The sequence below is a fragment of the Paramisgurnus dabryanus genome, chromosome 15, assembly GCF_030506205.2.
Source record: "Paramisgurnus dabryanus chromosome 15, PD_genome_1.1, whole genome shotgun sequence".
NCBI lineage: Eukaryota > Metazoa > Chordata > Actinopteri > Cypriniformes > Cobitidae > Paramisgurnus > Paramisgurnus dabryanus.
Genome location: NC_133351.1, coordinates 5,096,536 through 5,119,819, shown reverse-complemented (window position 1 = coordinate 5,119,819; position 23,284 = coordinate 5,096,536). Strand labels below are relative to the sequence as shown.

Below are 23,284 nucleotides of genomic sequence, written 5' to 3'. Positions count from 1 at the left end.
AAGTTCTCTTAACTTTTGCGGTTCTTTGCAGCTGATTTTAGGGAAACAGTCCAGTTTATCAAAGAGCGTTTTCTCAATTATTTCTGCACTCCCAAAGCTTACTTCTAGACGGGACCATGCCATTCTACAGCCGACTGCCGGATCGGCCACATGAACAGCTCTCACTCTTTTAACTTGTTCTGAGGACTGTGGTCCCAGCCATCTAATCAGAAGATCGAGCTCCTCACTAGGGGTGAGTGATAGTCCTTCTAGAGCATTAATAAATGACAACTTCCAGGCTAAGTAATTTTCCGGGCAATCATCAAACTTACTAAGCCCCGAGTTCACGAGCTCACGACGTACTAGGTATCTGGCTATTTCACTCATACCTGCATGGTCTGAAGAGAATGGCTGTTGCATTGTACTGCTAAGATAGGAAGTCTGAGGTTTGTTTGATTTCTCTGAAACTGGAACTTGTCCATATGCTTGGTTATGAGAGAGCGATGAGTATGGCAGGTTAACAGGAGTGTGCTGAGCAAATGATAGCTGTGTGCTGGGCATTCTGGGGTGACTTCCTTGGTATAGTTTAGGAGTAGAAATGCGGTTCAGCCTGTCAGCATCTTGTGTGACATGGCTTGTGGCAGACGTGGGCAGTGCAGGCGGTATCATGAACTGTTTGTTATCATGGGAATCCAGCTCTGCTTTGACAAGAGGGAGACAATGAAAACTTGATCCAGAAAGGTTGTCCACATAGTCCTTTGTGCGCTTTTCAACAGTCTCCTGTGGAAATGTGTTGACATCCATCGCCATATTCATTTCTCCTGACTCAATCTCTAATGCAGCCGCTTCCAGAATCTCAGCTTCTTTTGTTGCTGCAGCAACCTCCTTTTTATGCTGTAGAGATAGCAGTTCAGATTCCAGTTTAGCCTTTTCCAGCAGTACTTCTGCCTCTCTTTGGACGAATGTTGTACGTGCTCTTACTGCTTCCGCTTTAGCTCGTGCTCTGGTTGCTGTCATACTTGCAGTGGACACTCTTGAGCTCTTAGAAGAGGTAGATATTAATGACCTGGTTTCCAGCTGATTGAGTGAGACGTTTGATGCAATCCGCTGTTGCTCCTCAGCTTTCTCTTTAACATCCATCTTGAGCCAGTCGCGATGGATGAAGTAACTGGATAGCTGTTTTCTTGTGAGTGCTGTGTTCTGCCCGTTGTGATGGTGCTTTTTCACTATTCTGTCCTCTGCATGCGTGTGTATTGAGCATGCATATACAGATAGCCAAACATTGTAAAGAGTTGATGAGGGTTCAATGATGACTCAGATGATTAAGTAAATGTTCTCTTTACTTGACTTTGTTAAGTGCAATCAAGTTATCCTTCTCAAACTCTGTTACATTCTTTTTGTGAAACTGCAAAATAAATACAAAATGCTTACTTTACATATAAACAAACAAAATTCACAAACTCGTTCTGCAATTTACATTAACATTACCAAGTTACAGTAGTTGTTATGGGATCACATGGTAATCCTTTGGATGTACTCTTAATGCACGTGAAACTGTTAACACGCTTTCAATATATATAAATATTAACAAGATCCCAACGCAAAGTATATAAAATAGCAAATATGAACGATAAACTTACAAGCAAAGCTTCTCCAGGACATTACACAACGAATAGAAGCAGATTGGAGGAGCATGTGCTCTCACTGCTGCACAGAACAAAAATGGCTGCTGCACTTTGCGTGCTTGAAAGTATAACAAATAAAGTTTTATCAAAAAGTAGTTTAGCTCAACTTATGACAAACAGCGCCCTCCAGAGGGGAAAAAAGGAGTAATGTTAGACATGGCATAATAGAAATATTCATTTGAACTGCAGGTCACTGCTGTAGGAGTCCTGTGCTAAGCTCAGGAAGGGAACTGGCTGGCTGGCTCCCATGTGTCCTCCCAGGCCTTGCCACTGTAATTAAGTATAACACATCTTACATTAGAACAAGAGAATAAGTCTTATTGTGTACACAATGTCTATAGACCCTTTTACAGCACACGTGATAAAATAGCCTGCTCGCGCATTTTGGCAACAGAAGTGGTGTTGTTCCTCATTGGTTCTAATGTGTTAGCAACTCATAAAGTTTATCAAAACGGTTTCGCAGCATCCAAATGTCTGGTTGTTGCGTTTGGTTGCACTAATATAATATACTAATAAACAAATAAATGTATCTGGCCACTTTTTATTTTTGGCCATCTGCTAACGTCTTCTATCCACTCCACTATAGTACACGGATCTGGTAGCTGTGTTGAAAAAGTTGATAAAGTCAACTTTTTTAAATAACTTTCTCTGTCTGTGTTGCTTCACTGCTGATTCTTGCAATACTTCCGTTGCCAAACTGCGCGTGCATACGCTGCCACGTCATCATTGTGTACAAACAGTAAAAGGGTCTATAGCATTCACAGCTTATACTGTACATTTTCACAAAATCTGTCTTTCCAATTTTCTATTTATTGTTAATTTCCTTTTAAATTTCACAAAGCACATTGCTACCCAAGTAGTAGGGCTGTGCGATTTCAGTAAAAACATTGATTTGCGATTTTATTAACATATTTGCAATTTAATGCACAATATTGATATTTTTCACATTGTGTCTAAATTGCAGCCCTTGTGATAAGCAAATTTGCAACATAGCAAATTGCGATTTCGATGCAACCTTGATTAATTGCACAGCCCTACGAATTAGGCATCATGCTGTTTTTTTACATTGTGTTACTGTTTAGGGGACAGGCTTTACCAAAGTAAGCTCTCAACTACTGCCTGAAGCCAGTTTGCAGCCAATGTGTACATACTACTCTATCATCCTAGAACAACACTATACCAAAAATGCCAAAGGGCTGATGAGAAACATAGTCAAGTGTGAATGAATATGTACTGTATGTCAATACTTACCACTGAGAACAAGGCAACCAGCGCACTTTTACTTCAGCCTTATCCTACAGAAACACACACAAACACATTTAAGTATATTTGTGTATTTACTTCACAAAACCATACAGACAGTAATGACATTTATACTTGGCTGTATACACTAGGCGGGTGATGTGGGGTAAACATCAGTAGGTAAGCTATAAAGTAATATTGTGCAATGAGGAGGACATAATTGATATTAGAGAGACATTAATAAAAAATATGGTTCTACATCTGACCCCTGTCATTCTTTCGTCAACGATAGTGTCGTATTGCCACACTTTTTGCCTGCTGCATTTTCGGCACCCTGAAATGACAAAGGCGAAAAAGGTATTGTTAACAAACGATAATCAATAAATAAAAGTATTGCACTTGATCTGAGTCTTTGTGTATTTATATGAAACCGCAACTTATGCACTAAACAGGGTTTCACAGAATCTGCAATCATCATTAATGTTTATGGAATAAAAATCCAGTTTGCAGCCAAAATATTTACAGCATAGCACTGCTGAGTGTTTGGAAGATTTTTTGTGCCTTTTAGATAGTCCACTACTTTAACATCAAAAGCTACACAGTGGCTATTTAGATTAGCTGCAAGAAAGTTTACTTTACCTTTTTTATTTTTTGGAGGGTTTGGTTTTGCAGTCAGCGGCTGAATTTGCTGGGGCTGTGGCTGGACCTGGAGATGTTGAGCTTCAGAGTGAGTCTGGACATGGGATGGAGAGGGCAAAAAATAGAGGTTGAGGATGACATCTTCATCTATCTGTTGAGCTTCAGTCTGGGTCTGGATCTGCTGGTCGGAATGGTGCTGAATCTGTTGGTCAGGCTGGGTTGTTGTTTGGATCTGCTGGTCAGGATGGGTCTGAATCTGCAGGGCAGAATGGTGCTGGATCTGCTGGTCAAAATGGTGTGGAATCTGCTGGTCAGGCTGGATTGGGGTTTGGATCTGCTGGTCAGACTCAGGATGGGGCTGGATCTGCTGGTCAGGCTGGGTTTGGATCTGCTGGTCAGGATGGGGCTGGATCTGTTGGTCAGGCTGGGTTGGGGTTTGGATATGCTGGTCAGGCTGGGGATGTAAAGGAGGCATCTGGGGTCCTGTAAATGAGGTCACAAGTTGGCATTCATTTTAATCTGTACACATTCCCAAATATTTTTATTTTAAATATAATTTAAAAAGTAACGAGTTCTGCATAATTATTACCTTGCTTTTTAAGTAAATACTCATAAGCCTTCTTCATGGCATCAACAAAAGGTTGTGTATCCTCATTGAGTGGTATTCCAGAATTTATATCGGCGATCAACGAATTCTTTTTTTTTCTGCCCATAAATAAAATGGGCATATAGCCCAAGGCAGCAAGTTTCTGCACCTGAAATTAACAAAAGTAAAAAAAATTGCATTTGCATTAATATCAAGAATACACAATTCACATCAACATCACTTTTGGCAATGATTTGGAGGTTGTCCTAATAAGAATTGACAGTCAAATTCCATTGCTGTGCAAGGACCATAAACACCTCTCTCTCTGGTGATGTTCGGCAATCAGAGGGTTGCAGGTCCAGCTCTATCTGCACTCATTAAAGTGTCCTTAAACCCAGTATGCAGGTTATCACCTTGCATGTTAGCCAATGGTGTATGAGTGTGTGGATGAATGCAAGGCACACAACGAAATGTGTTTTGAGTGTTCAGGGGAGTAAAAAATCTGTACATTAAATCATATACATGCAGTCCTTTAAATAACTATGACTTAAAGGTATAACAGAAGATTTTCGTTTTCCGGGTGGATCACCTATATTATTGGTCATCCCAGATGTCAATCATTCTGATGATATGTTAAAGTATAATCGTTGTACGTGCTCGTCGCTAGGTTCGCTTTCTGCACATGCACGCTTTCATATGTATATGTGTGTTGTGCTACAGTTTCAACCATTCATTGAAGCTCGTGTTCTCACTGTGTTTTTTTCAAAATGTCTGAGGGTCGCAAGAGAAAAAGTGTCAACAAATTGTTTGACAATAAGAGAAAGGACTATGAAGAAAGAAACAAGACCAGTGTGTTTATGGGAGACGATTTCACACGCTGGCGTGAGGTAATAGGACAGGTTGGGCTTCCCATGCGAAGTTTCTACTGGAAAGGTACATTTTGTCATGCTATTTGAAGAAATCCATTTAAAATCACTGCTAGTAAAAGGTGATGTAAGCTATGATTAGCGATGCTAGACCTGGCACAAGTCACGAACTGCACAGACACGGTAAACATGCCGACAGCAACTTGTAAACAGAGCGAAGAGAAGAACTATCTGCATGCTCTATCTATCTCTGTCTCGTGCAAGTGTTTAACAGGCGTTCCCTCTCGAGAGGAGGTAGAGTGTTGCGCGTGGGCATTTTTTTTTATCTGGCGGGGCGGTTCTTTTAAATAATTCAGGAAAATCTTCCGCTATACCTTTAAACACTAGGAATTTAATAACTAATTGTTGAATAAAAGAAAAAATACTAAGCTGTCATTGGTGCAAAATCTTATTTTTTGTAATCAATTTATTTATAAGAAAACCACTAAAAGAAAGCTTATCAGTTGCATATAGGATGTAACATGTAATATTTTATAAGCAAATTGAAAGTAAGTAAATAAGTAATTTTGAACACATCGATCCAAATGTCATCCAGTTTATGGTATTATGGCTGTGGGAGGCATGCCTGTCAGTGAAAGGAAAGTTTTGACTGTACGTTCAGTCACAAGATAACACAATTTTTGACCAACCAAAATGACACCTCCAGCGTAAATCTATCCATATCCGTATTCCTCAAAATCAGCAAGTGCTGTCGTAAGTTAGAAGAACAAGAAAATTTTATGCAACAATAACAGAATAGCAAAATGCCAGCTAATGTTAAGTAATGAGGGTTTTATGGCTTTTATTTTAGCAATGGTCAGCTCCCACTTCGCAAAATCAGTCTATGATGATTTTCTTCATTCCTCTTCCTACCAACAGCACTCAGTTCACGCGTTTACATGCATTCTTTTCTCCTGCTGATCGGATCACAGATCAGAGTACACCACCCCCTTCAATAAGATCCAAATTTGCATCCGATCGTCCTCAATCGTATTGATCTAGGTGTTTACATGAAGGCTTTTCAATACGATTGAGCCATCAATACAATTACAAATGGATTATTTGGTTGCATGTAAACGTACCTAGTGAATCTTAAGCAACAGAAATATGGGTTGATTCACGCCGGATTGTTCTACACAGCTAGAAAATTAAATGTTGATTGTTTGACAGTAAAACAGTATTGATGTTAATGTAATGTGCTTTGAGTTTCATATTGATTACCATTTAATTCATGAAGCATGAGTATTTTTACTTACTGCAACTTGAGCAGAAGACACCACTCGTGATGCATTCCGGTTTTTCCAGACCCCCTGCCCCCACGCATTATTCAGGCGGTCTTTGAGGCCCTCCATCTTTTTAGTCTTGCGGAGGTTTGTATAGCAGGCGCTGCAGCACTTCCTGATAGCCTGGTTCTCGACCTGGCAAGCAGGGCAAGGTCTGAATTTTGGCTTTGTCATTCTGAAATGTACAACAAACAACAATACACACGCACGCACGCACGCACGCACGCACGCACGCACGCACGCACGCACGCACGCACACACACACACACACACACACACACACACACACACACACACACACACACACACACACACACACACACACACACACACACACATTGTTTACATGTTTTATGGGGACATTCCATAGACGTAATGCATTTTATACTGTACAAACTGTATATTCTATTCCCCTTACCTACCCCATTCCCTAACCCCAACCATCACAAAAACCCTTCTACTACTTCACATTTTCAAGAAACATCATTTTGTTTGATTTATAAGCTTGTTTCCTCATGGGGACATCAAAATGTCCCCACAAGGTCACAAAAATACTGGTATTCCTATCTTTGTGGGGACAATTGGTCCCCACAACGTGATAATTACCAGGTACACACACACACACACACACACACACACACACACACACACACACACACACACACACACACACGCACACACACACAAAAGATTACGATATTTTAAAAGATGCTCATCTGCCCTACATATCTAAGACGTCTGCTGTCAGATGTCTTATAGACCTCTAGGAAATTCTGTAAGATGTTCATGATTTAGAATGGATGTACAGCAGCTCTTTCTAAGATGTTAAACAGATGAATTAAAGAGCAGATCTTTAAGAGACCTCCAGATCTTTAGCAGACATATAGACGTACGTGTTCTATCTGGGTGGGCTCTCCGTTGCCCAACTATTAGGCTTGGACTCTTCTGCAATAAGTACTTTATTACCGTCAAAAATATACATGTCTATGTCCACAGTTTCAGTTATTGAAAATACGCGTGGTTCCCAACCTAGGGTCCGCATGGGGCACCAGAGTCCACAATAGGAGCTGACATGGTTTAAGTTTAAACAAAGCTGTGTAAAATGTTACACTAATAATTTTATTTAAAATTATTTTGTATGTTTTATAAAAACATATTCTTACAATGACAAGATTAGGCAGACCAAAATTTTATTGGTTTGAGTATTCAGGTAAAAATTTCATTAAAATATTTTATATTATAAATGTAATAAGCATTTATATTTTCTACCCATATATCCCTTTCACATTAAAGGCACTGGGATGGCTAAATGGTCTCTGGTGATCTAAAAATTAATTGGGTAGGTTATGTTAGGCACAATATGAAAAAAAAACACTTACTGGGTTACCAATGATAAACTTAATTTTAATTTTAAACACCATTAAATAACTACAGTGTATTCAACATCACCCTGGCCTTCCTTGACTTGAGAAAAGTGAGACGCACGTTTTATCACATCTAGGCGACACAAGCTTTCTGAAAATGTATGGTTTAGATGGATTTCGTACCATATTCCAAAAATCTACATACTCGCATACCGCACATTTTATTCATCGTGTTCTCTACCTCTTGTAACCAGAACAGCAACATCAAAAAACAGCAGCCACAAACACAATACATTTTCATATAATTATTTTTATAATTTCTGATAAATTTGCAAGTAACATTTACCTCAGTGCAGTTGAGTTGAGAACGATGGGACCGAGTGCCGTCGAATACGTCCACCTGCGTGATTCATTTTGCGCATGTGCGAAAAAGATATTATTTAAACATCATATAAGCGACATTGTGGTGCTTCCAAACAAACGTAAATAAATAATGTGATGATATGTGGAATATATAATTCTAGATTGAGTCCAATACTTACGTATGAAAGTAGAAAATCGCAAAGGTGCTTGGAATCGAGGCGCGCAATGAGGTGTCACCGCTGAAGTAGCTGATTGGCCAACGTGAAGTAGGGTAAGAGGCAGGAACAATTATTATTATTATTATTATTATTATTATTATTATGGTTGTTGTTACTATAATAATAATAATAATTATTATTATTATTATTATTATTTTCTACAGCAGTTTCTGATTGGACGTTGGATCTTGGGCGGAGGATGTACGAACAGAAATTAAAACTAAACGGTGGAATATATAATTCGATATCATTAAACTTCGTTAGTTGGTACGGTTATATCAAAGCATTATTACAAATATACTGGGCAAATAATTTTTTATCAAATAAAACGGATTTGCAGCCACTGCGTGCGTCAAAATCCGACGTTAAGGGTCAGTCTGACCCATTAAAAAGTCTATCTGTAGCCTAAAGCCTGGTGTGTTTTTTTCGCAAGATAATACACAAATCTAGCCAAGTTATTATCATTATTATTATTAATGTTACGAAATTTCCACCACAGACGGCAGATTCGTTGGTTGACCCCCGGCCGCGTCAAAATCCGAATATGAGGGATTTGCATTGCGGTGTATACGACGGCCCTCTACGTTGAAAAGTGACGCAAAGGGGGTACCTTTTGCCTCGGAACTCGACGCCAGGGGGCAATGACCAAACGTCGATATGTAACGATGTGGGGTGAGACTGTGTTGGGAATACGTCAGTCGCCAGCTAAGCTAACGGCAAGCTAAGCTGCTATCAAATCACAACACACTAAACAAACTACACAATCAGAACTTGTTATGTAGAAATCAGCCCGTTTTGAGGACAGTGAATACAGCGCTACACTGTAAAAAAAATTCCGTAGAAATTGCAGCTGGGTTGCCGGTAATTTACCATAGATTTAAATGTATGTTTTTTACTGGCAATATTTTGTTCAAAGTTAAATGAACATTAAACATTTACAAGTCTTTGTCTTTACAGAGTAAAACTAAAAAAACAGCATCAAGCAAAACATTCTGGGAAACAAAATCTGAAGCAAAAAACAGAAAAAGGTTAATGATGATTTCTGATTCCCTGAATGCTTTGCATGAGGCTATTATTGTATAGTTTTATTCTGTAAAGATAAAGACTTGTTAATATTTAAAATTTATTTAACTTTGAACAAACTCTTGCCAGTTAATAACATAAATGTAAATCTACGGTAAATTACCGGCAACCCAGCTGCAATAACATTGTAATTTTTACGGATTTTTTTTACAGTGTATGATAAATAAATTGTGTGGGAAACCACCATGTTTTTTACACATGAAACATGAACACATGTTATATTGTGCACTGTCAACACAATCAAAGCTTCAAAAACACAGAAAGAATGGGAACTTTAATGGTACCTAGTGGAACCATACAACCAAAATTGGTTCTTTCACACGTATAGCACATTTTATTTGTATATATATTTTATTTATTTTAAGGGATTATTCAGGGGGAAACCCTTAATTTGTTTGAATTCCTCTCAATTATTTAATAACCCAGCTGTTGTGTACATAAACTCATATGAAGGCGACAGCATTAGAAGAGCTTGGGGGAAAACAGCCTGTCTTATATCTTTGAGCTGTGAGCAAATATAAGACGGAAGAAATCAACTGACAACAAAACAAGTGATTAACAACAAGAAAATTACCCGTTAATATTTGTAAACAGCCTGAATTCATGTCAAATCCTCTGAAATATGTTGGTTTAAGTTTGAACACATGACTTTTATGTAGCTAATGCCATGCTCATTTACCTTGTAATGCACTGTAAGTTGCTTTGGATAAAAGTGTCTGCCAAAATGTGTAAATGAAAATTTAAATTTGTTTGGTTCCATAAAGAACCTTTAATATCCACAGAACCTTTCTGTTGCACAGTAGATTATAAATAATGTAATTTCATTAACTGAAAGGTTATTTGGGGAACCAAATTGGCATCGACATGAATAACCCTTTTAGCACCTTTATTTGTGTATATGTCTTAAGTAGCCTACACTAACAGTAATTCCCTCTAGGGAACACCACTAACGATCGAATTGGGCACCATCCGTGCAGCAGCCGTGACGCGCCAACACTCAGCAGCATCTAGTGGCGGCGGCGCGCATCACTGGTGGATGAGAGCAGCTGGAGCGCGTTCACTATGGACCAGCACCGCCGTTGCGCGCTTTGACCGCGCAGCTTCACCTTCATTCCGCTCGGACACCTCTCCTAACACACAGGTAGGCGAACACGACCCCGTCCAGGTGCGGATGGGGCGTCAATCGCAAGCGCGTAGAAATACGAGCTGCACAATGAAGGAATAACGCGGATGAACTTGGCTAATATGGAGACGGGTGCGCGGAGGCGCTCCTACCTCTAGAAATCAGTGTTTCTTCTCATGCATATGGTGGTGATGGCTGGGTTGGTGTGATGAGCGAGCTCAGAAAACGCTTAATAAAATGCGTTAAAATGTGGGGTCATGCACATCGTTGGGAAGAGGCGTGTGAGGTCGCAGCATAGGAGTAAGCTTTTTGGATTTGTTCTGTTAAATAAATAAGTGATGGTTTTTAGTCCAATTGATTCCAATACGATTGTGTTTTATAACAGCTCAAAAGGTTAAAGCGACATTCAGATGCTGACTGACAAGCAGCGCGTAACAAGGAGCGGCGCGTAAAGGGTTAACGCATGAAAGATGCTGAAGTAGGTTATTTGAGACAGTCACCCTAAACATGCATGAAGTTATTAACACACCCTTGATCACTGAAAGCATTATATAGTAATCTTTTGAAATATGATAGACTTGTTTATATATTTGTTAAGGCATGCATGTTAAATCTGATATTGTGGCACCGCATTGTCCATTCTAAGATCCACCAGAATCTCACATGTGTGGAAACATGTGGTTACATGTAAAAAGTGAACATATAATCCTATGTAAATTCCCATGGGATCATGTAATCAAATGTAATGACGTTTGCAACAGCTTGGTTTGTACAATTAGAAGATCACGAATCCTATTAACCCTCTTGTGTTTTGGATTGTAAGTTTTTTTCAAACATCAAATCAATGCTGGCAGTATAATACATGTCAGTAATTCAAGTGTTAAGTTTATTTCTTTTCTCCTTGGAAGTGTTGGATCTTTGCACATGTGCTCTCTATATTGTTTCTGCCCACGCGAATAAGCAAATATAGATCCATACATCAACAGAAAGGACCTTGTGGATCATGCTAAGCAGGCTGAAAATTATAGATGCTCCCTGAAGAGGTGGATCAGTGGTGCTTTTGTAAATAACTGTGGGATAACTGTCTAGATCTGCGTTGGCATTATAGATTCCTGTATTTGCAATGTACCCGTGGTTCTCATCTGGTGGGTGGCAGCCCACAAATGGGTCACAAGTCTGTTCTAATAAGGTCGCAGACTTCAGGAAGAAAGCCATTCTAAGTGCTGAAAATAGAATGCAACCAACCTTATAAACAAGTACAGATAGCAAAATTAAAAAGGCTTATAACTTTAAAAAAGGGAGGAAATGCTATCATATATTTTGCCGTTGACACCAAAACCAGTGAATCCAATCGAACTCAATGGTATTTTGATGCAAATTCATCTCTCACTTGGTAGAAGCTAGCCAAATTAGGCAGATGACATCACGGACAGGTGCGTGACATGACCTCAGGAAAAAGGGAAAAGAAAACGTCACCCAAATTACATTACATATGGCCTTGTAATAAGGATAAACAAGGTTTGTGTCGACCACAATGTGTTTTATTACTGTCCCAATCCCAACCTTAATCAATATGTTTATAATCTGTGCTGTGTATTTCCCATACTCAGCAGACTGTTACAGTATTTGTTCAAACTGTTGTTTATGCATTTTTTATTCAATATGTCACATTAATAATTTTGCATATTGTTGGGCAGTGCTATGCAATTCATACTAATATTATTAGTGTTTGATGTAAGGACTTCTTACCCTGAAGTTGCTTTAGACCTGTATCAATTATTTTCTTTTGCTGAAAACCAATGAAAATATTTTAGAAATGTTAATAACGAAACAGATCTGGGGCACCATTCACTCCCATAGTATTATTTTATCGTGCTATGAAAGTCAATGATGCCTCACATCTGCTTTAATATCAACATTCTTCTTTCCGGCAAAAGAAAATAATTTATACAGGTTTGGAACAACTTCAGCACGACTGCACGAGTGATGACAGAATTTTCATTTTTCGGTGAACTATAACTTTAATGTAAAGTCTGGCGCTGTGTGCGAAATCAGTATGTCCGATTTTATGGTATTTGAAAACAGTAGGCAAACAATACCCGGATGACCTAAAAATAAGTGATTGTAATAAAAATACCAATCTTTATGTGATACCAAGAAATGTATTCCTTATCATTTATTTGTACTTGTTAAAGGCGGGGTGCACGATCTCTGAAAGCCAATGTTCATATTTGAAATCACCTAAACAAACACACCCCTACCTCAATAGAAACTGGACCTTCTTTTGATAGAACCGCCTCACATATACGCAACCCAGGCACACGTTGTCGTTTAGTAGACACGCCCCTTACTGCTGATTGGCTAAAAGTGTGTTTTTGTACTCGGCCCGACTCCCTTTTCCAGAGCGATTCTCAAAAATCATGCACACCGCCTTTAAGCAATGCATTCATTACATTATGGTCGCAGTTGTTGTGATTACATCATAGGTCAAAGGGCGAGTCACATGACAATGAAAAGTGGCTGATGCAGAATGCAAGAAATGTCAAACATACCATTTAGGAACATACAGTAAAGTACACGATTTCCAACATGATCTCACAGAAAGTCATGTAAAGGGGGTCGCACACAAGACGCGCAGCGCCGTTCTTAAAAAATCAAACACATTGTTTTCTATGAGTATACGCACACCGGCCCTGACAGGTCCTCGGCGCCCCGGCTTTGCCTCAGGAAGTTGCTCAAATCCCTGTCGCGCCACAGAGTGCCACTCACATAGTTTAACATTAAATAACATCATATTTGTCCCAAATCATTAATGATTAACATTGGCTGCTAACGTATATTTTGCATTTTGAAGTAAATGCTATCTTACTAAGCTCGCGCTATTTAATATGCACTTCTGGTTTACGATGCCTCCGAGTTGTCCTAGACGCGACTCTACGCGGCGCTGCGTGTCCGGTGTGCGACCCCCTTTATATTCAACGCAAAATTTTCTTAATTTATTCGTTATTAATTTAACTATTATAAATAGTTTTTTGTGTCCATGGCACAACTTTCTCTTTCGTGTCAATTTACGTATTGTTTTCTCTTTTTTTCTATTTTTAAATCATTCTCGCCTGGAGTTGGGGTTAGGGTCAGGATTTCTAAAAATTTAACAGAAATTGATTCTAACACCAACCCAAAGCGACAATGGTAAGAAAATAGGAAGAAAAAAAATGAGACATAAAATGAATCGAAAAAGAAAGTCGTGCCACGGACACAAGAAAATATTTATAAAATGTGTATATTCGTCTAATATTCGTATATTCGAGTGTCACGAAAAAGACACTCGGCTCAAGGCACGAAAAACAAGCTGAATTTTGTGCCATGGACACAAATAAATGTATACAATTTTGCGTGACTTTCTGTGAGATCAGTCTGATGATTTTGGACATTGCTTTCTTGTCAATTAGTTTTTTTTTTCTCTGTCCATTAATGGATTCTGCCAATTTTTTTTATTTCTAAATGGCTTGAGGGTGGGTTTAAGTTGATTTGACGCAAAGGATTTGACGAACCTATAGTACGTGTCAAGAGCATTCGATTACAATCATTATCTCATTTTTGACGTAGGCGTTTAGTGGCTTTTACATCTGAACTCTTCACGTGTTTTCACATGTTGCATTTTGGACCTTTAGTTAAATAGATTCGATAATTCGATAATTAAAGATAAAGAGAATAATACACGCCCTTAAAATTAAATCCTTAAAATGTGAAAAGTGCCTGTGAGTGTTGAGTCATCAATGCGTCACAGACACAGCGCTCTGTTTCTAACACAACTGCAGTGGAGAAGATTTTCATATTGTTAAGAAACATCTACAACATCTCTTGCCGTGAATGTTATAAATGATCAAATCTTCATTTGTAATTAGGTCTCATCACTTGGAGAAATCTTTCTCACGTATTAAATTAGGCCAGGATACCTGCGGATATGCACTTCTCAAAATAATACTAATGCAAAAATGAGATATCAAAAATGCAGTGCATGTTAAAAAGAAGTCGATTTATTTCAATGTCTTTCCAGTGAGCTTTGTCGGGATGCATTGATGTAGGAGAGCATATGTTGTTCCAGTACTGATACCAGGGCTGGACTGGGACAAAAATTCGGCCCTGGCATTTTGGCCCAAACCGGCCCACACTACATACACTGCAAAAATTGATTTTCAAGAAAACACTTTCTTAGTATTTTTGTCTTGTTTTCAGTAAAAATATCTAAAAATTCAAAAATTAAGATGCTTCATCTTGATGAACAAAACGACCCAAGAAAATAAGTCTAGTTTTTAGACCAAAAATATCAAATTTAAGTGATTTTGTGCATAAAACAAGCAAAAAAATCTGCCAATGGGGTACAGTAAGCAAACATTTCTTGAACATTTTTTTTTACACTAAATGCAAGAAAAATGTGCATACCCGATTGGCAGATTTTTTTTTTTTGCTTTTTTTATACACAAAATCACTTAAATTTTAGGTCTAAAAACTTATTTTCTAAAACTTATCTAAACACTTATTTTCTTGGGTCGTTTTGTTCATCAAGAAAAACCATCTTAATTTTTGAATGTTTAGATATTTTTACTGAAAACAAGACAAAAATACTAAGATTTTTTTTCTTGAAAATAATTTTTTGCAGTGTATAATTACAAATACCACCCATCTTTAAATATGTATAGCAATAGTAACTCCACTTCCACAAAAGCACTAAACCCAATTAATAGAGGTAGAAAAGAGTGAGAGTTGACACAACAAACAATGCTAGAACGTGTTATTTATTAATGCAATAAAACTGTATAATCCACACTTATGAATCCTAAAACAAGCTTCATGCAATTGGCAAAATTTGCCATTGGATTGCTGACTTTTTACAAAATAAAAGTGCTGCTTACATTAATATTGAAAACTGATCATTACTTCCAGTACTTACAGAAAAGTATTCACTACATTCACTGAACTAAACTAGTGTGATTACAGTAATAGAGATTTTTAACATTATCTGTCAAGTGTGTTGTTATACAATAAACATATCTTTTTCTGTAAGCAGATCTCCTCGATTGTTTGATTTTGCTTGAAGAGAAATGATACGTTTTGAAACAGACAATCAACGAAAAATCTACGAATCAGATACACTCGTAGCGACAGAGCAAAGAGTGCAATTATTTTATTGCAGCTTTATCACTATATTTTGTGTTTTTGACTTAGTTTTATCAAGGGGTATCCATCTAAACTTGTGTTTTGAAAGCAGTTCTGCTTACCGCAGTAACTACACTCACTTCTCCCTCGTCTCTCTCCCTCTCCTCACTACCACTTTGCGTGCTGGTGCTGCCAGTGCCACCGCCGCCACCATCATCATCACCAGCGACGCGAGTTGAAGGTCCTGCTGCCGCAGAAAACATTCGTGTTTTTTAACACATTTTGCAGCGTCTGCATGAAGAGCTTGCTTCTTTTTGTCGCGCAGTTTCTCTGCCCCTCCCTTGCGTTTTCTCTCTCTCTCTCTCTCTCTCTGTTTTGACACGTGAACTGACCGACGATGCACGCTCACTTGCACAGAGACCAAAGCGGTGATTGGGCCAGCTTAATGTCATTCAAATAAAATAACCAATGGGCTGCTGCTTAAATGTGAGTGGGCCGGTCTATCTAGACTGTGCTGGTCAGTCATTGGGCCAGCTTCATGTCGTTTAAAAAAAAAAGAACCAATGGGCTGCTGCTTAAATGTCAGTGGGCCGGTTTGTCTAGAAAAAAAGACGCTAACTGGGCTGCTCAGCTGCTCAGACAAATATAGTATGAGATGTATCGGCCCAAAAAGTACGTCGGCCCACCGGGAAACTGCCCGGTTTGCCAGATGGCCAGTCCGCCCCTGACTGATACTGATGTAGACTACATGTTGTTTAGTCGCGTCATGGCCTATTTACTGTATGATAAAGAGTCACAGCTGTCCAGGTTTGCATAGAGAGAGTCAAGCTATTTTTTTAATGATTACTCTGATTATATAATGATTAGTAAGCATTGGAGAGGCAGGGAGGGATTTGGACTGAGACTCAGCCTGTAATAGGATGCAAATGAAATACTTAAAATTTACATTGAACACACAGTCCGTATTTGTGTGTTGTGTTTGTAGCAGGGGTGTGTGTGTTGTACTGACAGAAAGATGTAGAGCTTAATCCACCAAAACCCAAATGCTTTTCTACAATATTATCCTAGCACACTTTCTTTGAGGTTATTTTTACTTTGACCTGATGATTCCAGCTTTCCTGGTCTCAGTTGCATCTTATTCTAATGCTTGAATCGGTAATATAAATATTCCCTTGGCTTTCTGAACCTTATTCATTTGTTATACAGTAACAATATAGTGAAATGTTTAAACCAAGCACAGTAGTTGATAGCATTAAATCAAAATCTTATACATTTCTCCCTATTATATGATATCAAACAAACAAGTACATTTGTCTTAAGTCGCAGAGGTATATTTGAAGTAATAGCCAACAATACAGGCCAAAATGTTTCTTTTATGCCATAAATCATTAGGATATCAAGTAAAGATCATGTACTATAAAGATATTTAATATTTTTTTTTACTGTAAAACGTGTTGCTAAGGACTTCATTTGGACAACTTTAAAGACAATTTTCTCAATATTTAGATATTTTGCACCCTTTGATTCCAAAAAGTCTTTGTCCTATCCCAACAAACCATACACCTAGCAAACCCTTATCACTGGTATTGTGGTCCAGGGTCCAGATTAATAATACTAGAACAATTGTTTGTATCCTTACTCGGGGAGAAGAGGTTGCTGAGGGTAATATTTGCTTACTTTGTCTGATCCAGGATCAGGGTTTTAACCACAGGCAGGGCGTGTGTAAGTCTATATTGTCATTTCCTGGCCATATATGTATGTATGAATATAGATGTTAGCATGCTGGTCGTGCTTTTGGTACAATTCTGCTTTTAACTGCTGGTTACGGATCAGTTTTCACACTCCAAATCCTTGCGTTCCATAATGTTATATGAAGCTGATTTTGGACATTGCTTAAATTGATCATCGCTGCATGTATGTAAGAAAATGTCTTTTTTTTATATGTTTATTTATATTTTTGTGAAAAGATTTTTGTGATCCTGGTCTTAAGTCGCATAGGTATATTTGTAGCAATAACAAACAATATATCGTATGAGTCAAAATTATCGGTTTTTACTTTTATGTAAAAATCATGTGCCATGAAGATGTTTTGTAAATTCCCTACCCTGAATATATCAAAACTTTATTTTTGGAAACAGATGCAGTTGCTAAGGACTTCATTTGGACAACAAGTAGGGGTGAGCGATATGGGAAACATATCAACATCACGATTGTTTTAGGACAAATCACGATTTTATCACTACTTTTTTCATGTTGGTTTGTTAGGGCGTTTTCACATTAGCACTTTTGGTGCGCACCCGGGTTCAATTGACATCAGAGTTCGGTACATTTGGATGATGTGAACGCTGTCTTCCGAACTCTGGTACGCACCCGCGAAACGTACTCGAGTCCGCTTAAAAAGGGTGGTCTGGGGTCCCGTTCATGTGAACTCCAGATCGGTTCGCTGCTAATGTGAGCGCAATCGTACCAAATCGCGGAAGTGAACCGCTGTTAATTACGTATTATATGGAATGTCCCACCAAAACAGACGTGTGTGTTTGTGTGCGTGCACTTACCTTGACAACAAAATGCATAGAATGCTTGCTTGACTTTTGTACTTTTTTTTAAAACCTTTGGTTTTGTTTTCAAAGAAATAATACAGAAACGCACTTGCGTCTGTCTGCCCCAAAGATACTAAAGTCGTTTCGATGACAACGGTCTGTCCGCCGACGTCAATTTTTGCGGAGGCATTCAGAAATCATCTCTCTGCTTGCAGTTCGTCAATCACGCTTGTCGTCTTCTCGTTTACAGCGGTAGCAACATGAGAACGCGCCGGCTGCAGCTTGATGATGCAAGCGTACCGCGGTTCGGATGCAAAAATAATATGTGAACACAGTCCATGGGGGGCATGGGGAGGGGGAAGCAATCGAACTCGGGTTCGGACCAGGCAATCGCACCAAATGTGAAACCGCCCTTAAAGACTATTTTGCCATTACTGAGCCTTAATACAGCCATACCAATGCCCCCCCCCATTTAAAATTGCAGTCCTACAAGGTTACAAAATATGCGCGGACAGTACGCGTATAACAGCGCATGGGTGAGAAAATTTTGAAACAAGACTCTCCACTACAAACAATTACACAAAGGAAATTATTTATCTAAAATTTGCTCCACAAATTTCGCTCCGCGCTCACTCCCCGCGCCGTCCTTACTTACGTATCGCTCCGTTTTCGCTCTACGGCAAATTTTTATAAAAAAAAAAACAACGAATATGCTGTAATAAGAGAAGAACATCATATACTTTATTGGAATTTGAAACAGTAGCTAATATTAGCCGAATTAGGCTATTATTTAGCTCACTTTTAAACAAAGCAAAACAAAAAATGTGTTGAAATTAAATAAATTATTAAATGAAAAACCTCATATAAAATAAATAATCAAACGAAAAACATTACATTAAATCAAAGAAAGAAATCACAAACTGAAATATTTATGTAAACAAATAGCCAAACGAAAAAATATAGGGCTACTGCCTTCACTTTAAGCCAACTTGTATAGGCTATTAATTACAGAACTATTCTGAACAAAACAAATGCTGGCTGGTTGAACATATTTTTTATTTTATACGCAGTTATTAACTGAAGAACATCACATACTGAAATAGCTAATATTAGCCCAAATTAAGCTATCATTTAGCTCACTTTTAAATGAAGCAAAACAAAAAAAATGTGTTGAAATTAAATAATCAATAAATAAAAACCTCATATAAAATAAATTATCAAACGAAAAACATTACATTAAATAAAATAAATAAATCACAAACTAAAATATTAATTTAGACAAATAGCCAAACGAAAAAATATAGATAGTCTACTGCCTTCACTTTAAGCCAACTTTTATATTAATACTAGAACTATTCTGAATCTGAAAAAACAAATGCTGGCTGATTGAACACATTTTTTTATTAAAGCTATATCTCCAATGCTGTATTCACTTTAAGAAAAACTAGCTTTTGCCGAGTCGCAGGTGCAAAGCACTTGCGCTGAATTTCTTTCCGCTCTTGCCCTGAGAGTGTGCACGCAATTTATATCTCTTCAATCACTTCCATGCAATTGTTCTATATTTCCCGAAGTGTTTATGCGCTCAGACTGCGTCCTCTTGTGCATTCGCAAATCCATCAGCTCGCGCGCTCTCTGGAAGGTGGCGCTTTGGTCCGCAACGCTCCGCTGATCGCGCGTCTCAAACAGTCTCTGTGCGTTGCGCTTGGTGCAGAGTGCTCATGGGAGTTGTAGTTTCCTGGTGTCGCGTAGATAAATGTTTGTGAAAGTACTAGTAAGACAACAATACAAATGCAAACGAATGCAAAATATGTTAAGAAACATTTTAAGTCCCCCTCCGTTTTTTTCACAGTGGTTTGGTCCGGAGTCTGACGAGTCCTGACTCGTAATTGAGCGATAGTGGAGCGTTTTCGGAGCGAGAGAAAATCACAACGCTCCAACATAAAAAAAAACGCTCCTCGCTCCTGGCAAAATTACGCCACTCCACTCCTCGCTCCGCTCCCACTCCGCACCGCTCACATACTCTGGTAGTGAGTATGTGTCGAACATGGCACATCCGCGGTGACTTTGAGAGCTCTGCGTACGCGGAAAAAGGTATACCCGGCCTTTGACTCACCTTAATGTAGCGCACGCCTCAGTTTGTCCTGTACTTGCACTTGTTGCGTACTTGATGTAGGCACGATACAACAATATTTCCGAAAAAGTGGATCGTGGAGACATTTTAATTGTTCACGGGCAAATATCGTCATATCGCACACCCCTACTTTAAATATTTAGATTTATTGCAACCTCAGATTCCACATTTTCAAATAGTGTCCTATGCTAACAAACCATACATCAATGGAAAGCATTTGATCAATTTCATTATGATGTATAACGCTTAGGTTACTCACGTAACCCCGGTTCCCTGAAATAACGGGAACGAAGCATTGCGTCAGTTTGCTGACGCTATGGGGGAAACTCCTGTTTACTCCGTGATTGAAGCCTATTGGTTAACGTCTGTAGAAAATACAGACCAATGACGTTTGAGCCCGCGCGGGGGCGTGGCACCCGTCCCTATATAAGCCGGTGAAATACGTCAAGAGCTCATTATTATTCGACTGAAGCGCGCAGCCGAATAACACTCGCTGCGTAGACGTTTGTAGCACGGCCAGCGACGCAATGCTTCGTTCCCGTTATTTCAGGGAACCGGGGTTACGTGAGTAACCTAAGCGTTCCCTTTCAATACGGTTCACTTCGCATTGCGTCAGTTTGCTGACGCTATGGGGGAACGTAATCCCATCCCGCCGTGCATACACAACGGACTGAGGTGCCCTTACCGGAGAGACACTGCATGTGGCCCTAACCCAGCATATACATAGCTCTAGCGAGCGCAAGTGTAAGCACCATATATGAGACAGTAATACGCATACAGTGAAGTTTCTAAACGCACCATGATGCATATACAATAGAGCACGAGACGGCGGGTTCCCTGAGCGCGCCGCGAGCTGTGCATGAATTATTAATAGGTAGCCATGACGGTGAGCTAGCAACGCACCGTGAAGGCATACAGAAACGCAGTCGCGTGAATCATTAAGCCGATAAGACCTGTGCTTGTAAGGCAGGGACATCCAGGCTATAAAATCTGACAAACGTAGACGGCGAGGACCAGCCGGCCGCGTTACAAATGTCAACGATAGAAATCCCCGTAGACCAAGCCCAAGATGAAGCCATACCCCTCGTGGAGTGAGCTTTTAAACCAACTGGACAATGTTCATTCAGGGAGGCGTAAGCCAAAGCAATGGCTTCGACGATCCATTTAGATAGCCTCTGTTTAGTGAGCGGCATACCTAAGGAATGTTGTGCGAAGCTTACGAACAGCTGATCTGACTTGCGATATGAGGCAGAACGGTCCGTGTATATTCTTAACGCTCTGACGGGGCAGAGCGTGTTCGGGGTTTGTTCGCCGTCCGCCGTCGGAAGGGCGAGAAGTGAAACCACCTGAACTCTAAATGGCGTGGTCAAAACTTTAGGAATGTATCCCGCTCTCGGTCTAAGGATCACTTTGCTATCGTTAGGACCGAATTCCAGACACGACAGGTCAATTGAAAGCGCGTGTAAATCGCCCACTCGTTTAACCGATGCCAACGCCAGGAGGAGAGCGGTTTTAAACGAGAGAGCGCGCAGGTCAGCCTGTTCGAGGGGCTCGAAAGGGGGACCGCGCAGCGCTTTCAGGACCGTGGACAGATCCCAAGACGGGACCGTGTTAGGTCGCGGTGGGTTTAGTCTGCGAGCGCCTCTGAGGAATTTAATGATGAGATCATGTTTTCCCACGGTGCGACCGGCGATAAGGGCGTGATTCGCCGTTATCGCCGCCACATACACTTTAAGCGTCGAGGGCGCGCGACCGCTGTCCAGCATTTCCTGCAGAAAGGAGAGAATATGCTCCACTTCACAGGTGTTTGGGTTTAAGTCTTTCGTCGTGCACCAGTCAGAAAAAATAGACCACTTTTGAGCGTAAAGGCGCCTGGTAGATGGGGCCCTAGCTTCAGTTAGAGTATTTAACACCCGTCCTGAAAGGCGTGATGGTTGCCGTTCAGAGACCAAACGTGTAGATTCCATAGCTCCGGCTGTGGATGCCATATCGTCCCTCTCGCCTGAGATAGGAGGTCTTTCCTCAGCGGTACTGGCCATGGTGCTGATGTTTTCAGCTGCCATAGGTCGGGGAGCCATGGTTGATTGTGCCAAAACGGGGCGACCAGAATTATCGCGCATTTCGTCTCTCTTATCCTCTGAAGGACCTGTGGTAACAGAGCCACCGGAGGAAAAGCATACAGAAGACACGCCGGCCATGCTTGCGACAGGGCATCGTGGTGTCTCGAGAAGAAGATCGGGCAATGCGCGTTCTCGTCTGACGCAAACAGATCGATCTACGCCCGGCCGAAGACGGTCCATATTCTCTCGACCGTCTGAGGATGCAGTCTCCATTCTCCCGGCGGCGGACCGTTGCGCGAGAGAATGTCTGCACCCGTATTGGCTACACCCGGTACGTGAGTCGCTTTTAACGAACGTACGTTCGCGTGAGCCCATAATAAAAGCCGTCTCGCCAGCCTGGATAGGGAGCGAGATCTCAGCCCTCCTTGGTGGTTTATGAACGAAACCACCGTCATACTGTCCGACCGCACTAGAACGTGTTGATGTTGGAGTTTCGGTCGAAAGTGTCGTAGCGCCAAGATAACCGCCCACATCTCGAGGTGGTTGATATGTAGCTGAGACAACTGGTTGTTCCACGCACCGAAGGCGAGCTCGCCGTCGCAGTGAGCGCCCCAACCCGTCGCAGACGCATCCGTAGTCACCACTTTCCTCCTGCTCACGGAGCCGAGCTCCGTGCCCGAGAGGAAAAGGTGAGGGGATGTCCATATCGAAAGCGCTTTCACGCAGCTGTACGTGATTTTGATTAATAAGCGGCCCGACAACCAAGCACGGGGCGGAACTTTCGCTTTCAACCAAAACTGAAGCGGCCTCATGAACAGCATTCCCAACGGTATTAGTGGGGATGCTGCTGCCATCAGACCCAGCATTTTTTGGAATCGTTTGAGAGGGAGATGTGAACCCGCTTTGAACGATGCCGCCTCGCGTCT

The 23,284-nt window shown here is 40.2% G+C and overlaps 2 protein-coding genes across 2 annotated transcripts in view; one reads left to right on the top strand and one right to left on the bottom strand.

Annotated features, from left to right (window-relative positions):
* Nucleotides 1-1,831: 1,831 nt before the first annotated feature.
* Nucleotides 1,832-8,288, bottom strand: LOC135733089 (uncharacterized). Its single transcript, XM_065251399.2, has 7 exons — nucleotides 8,030-8,288; nucleotides 6,293-6,494; nucleotides 4,135-4,300; nucleotides 3,546-4,028; nucleotides 3,173-3,240; nucleotides 2,916-2,959; nucleotides 1,832-1,934 (listed from the first exon to the last, which is right to left on the bottom strand). The coding sequence occupies exons 2-7, from the start codon at nucleotides 6,491-6,493 to the stop codon at nucleotides 1,883-1,885; spliced, it is 1,014 nt and encodes a 337-aa protein (XP_065107471.1). The 5' UTR covers nucleotide 6,494; nucleotides 8,030-8,288; the 3' UTR covers nucleotides 1,832-1,882.
* Nucleotides 8,289-10,367: 2,079 nt separating this feature from the next.
* The window catches only part of slc4a3 (solute carrier family 4 member 3), a 96,038-nt gene continuing 83,121 nt past the window's right edge, over nucleotides 10,368-23,284 (top strand). Inside the window, exon 1 of the mRNA XM_065252273.2 lies at nucleotides 10,368-10,488. The gene's annotated coding sequence lies outside the window, so the exon portion shown is untranslated. The remainder of the gene's footprint in view (nucleotides 10,489-23,284) is intronic.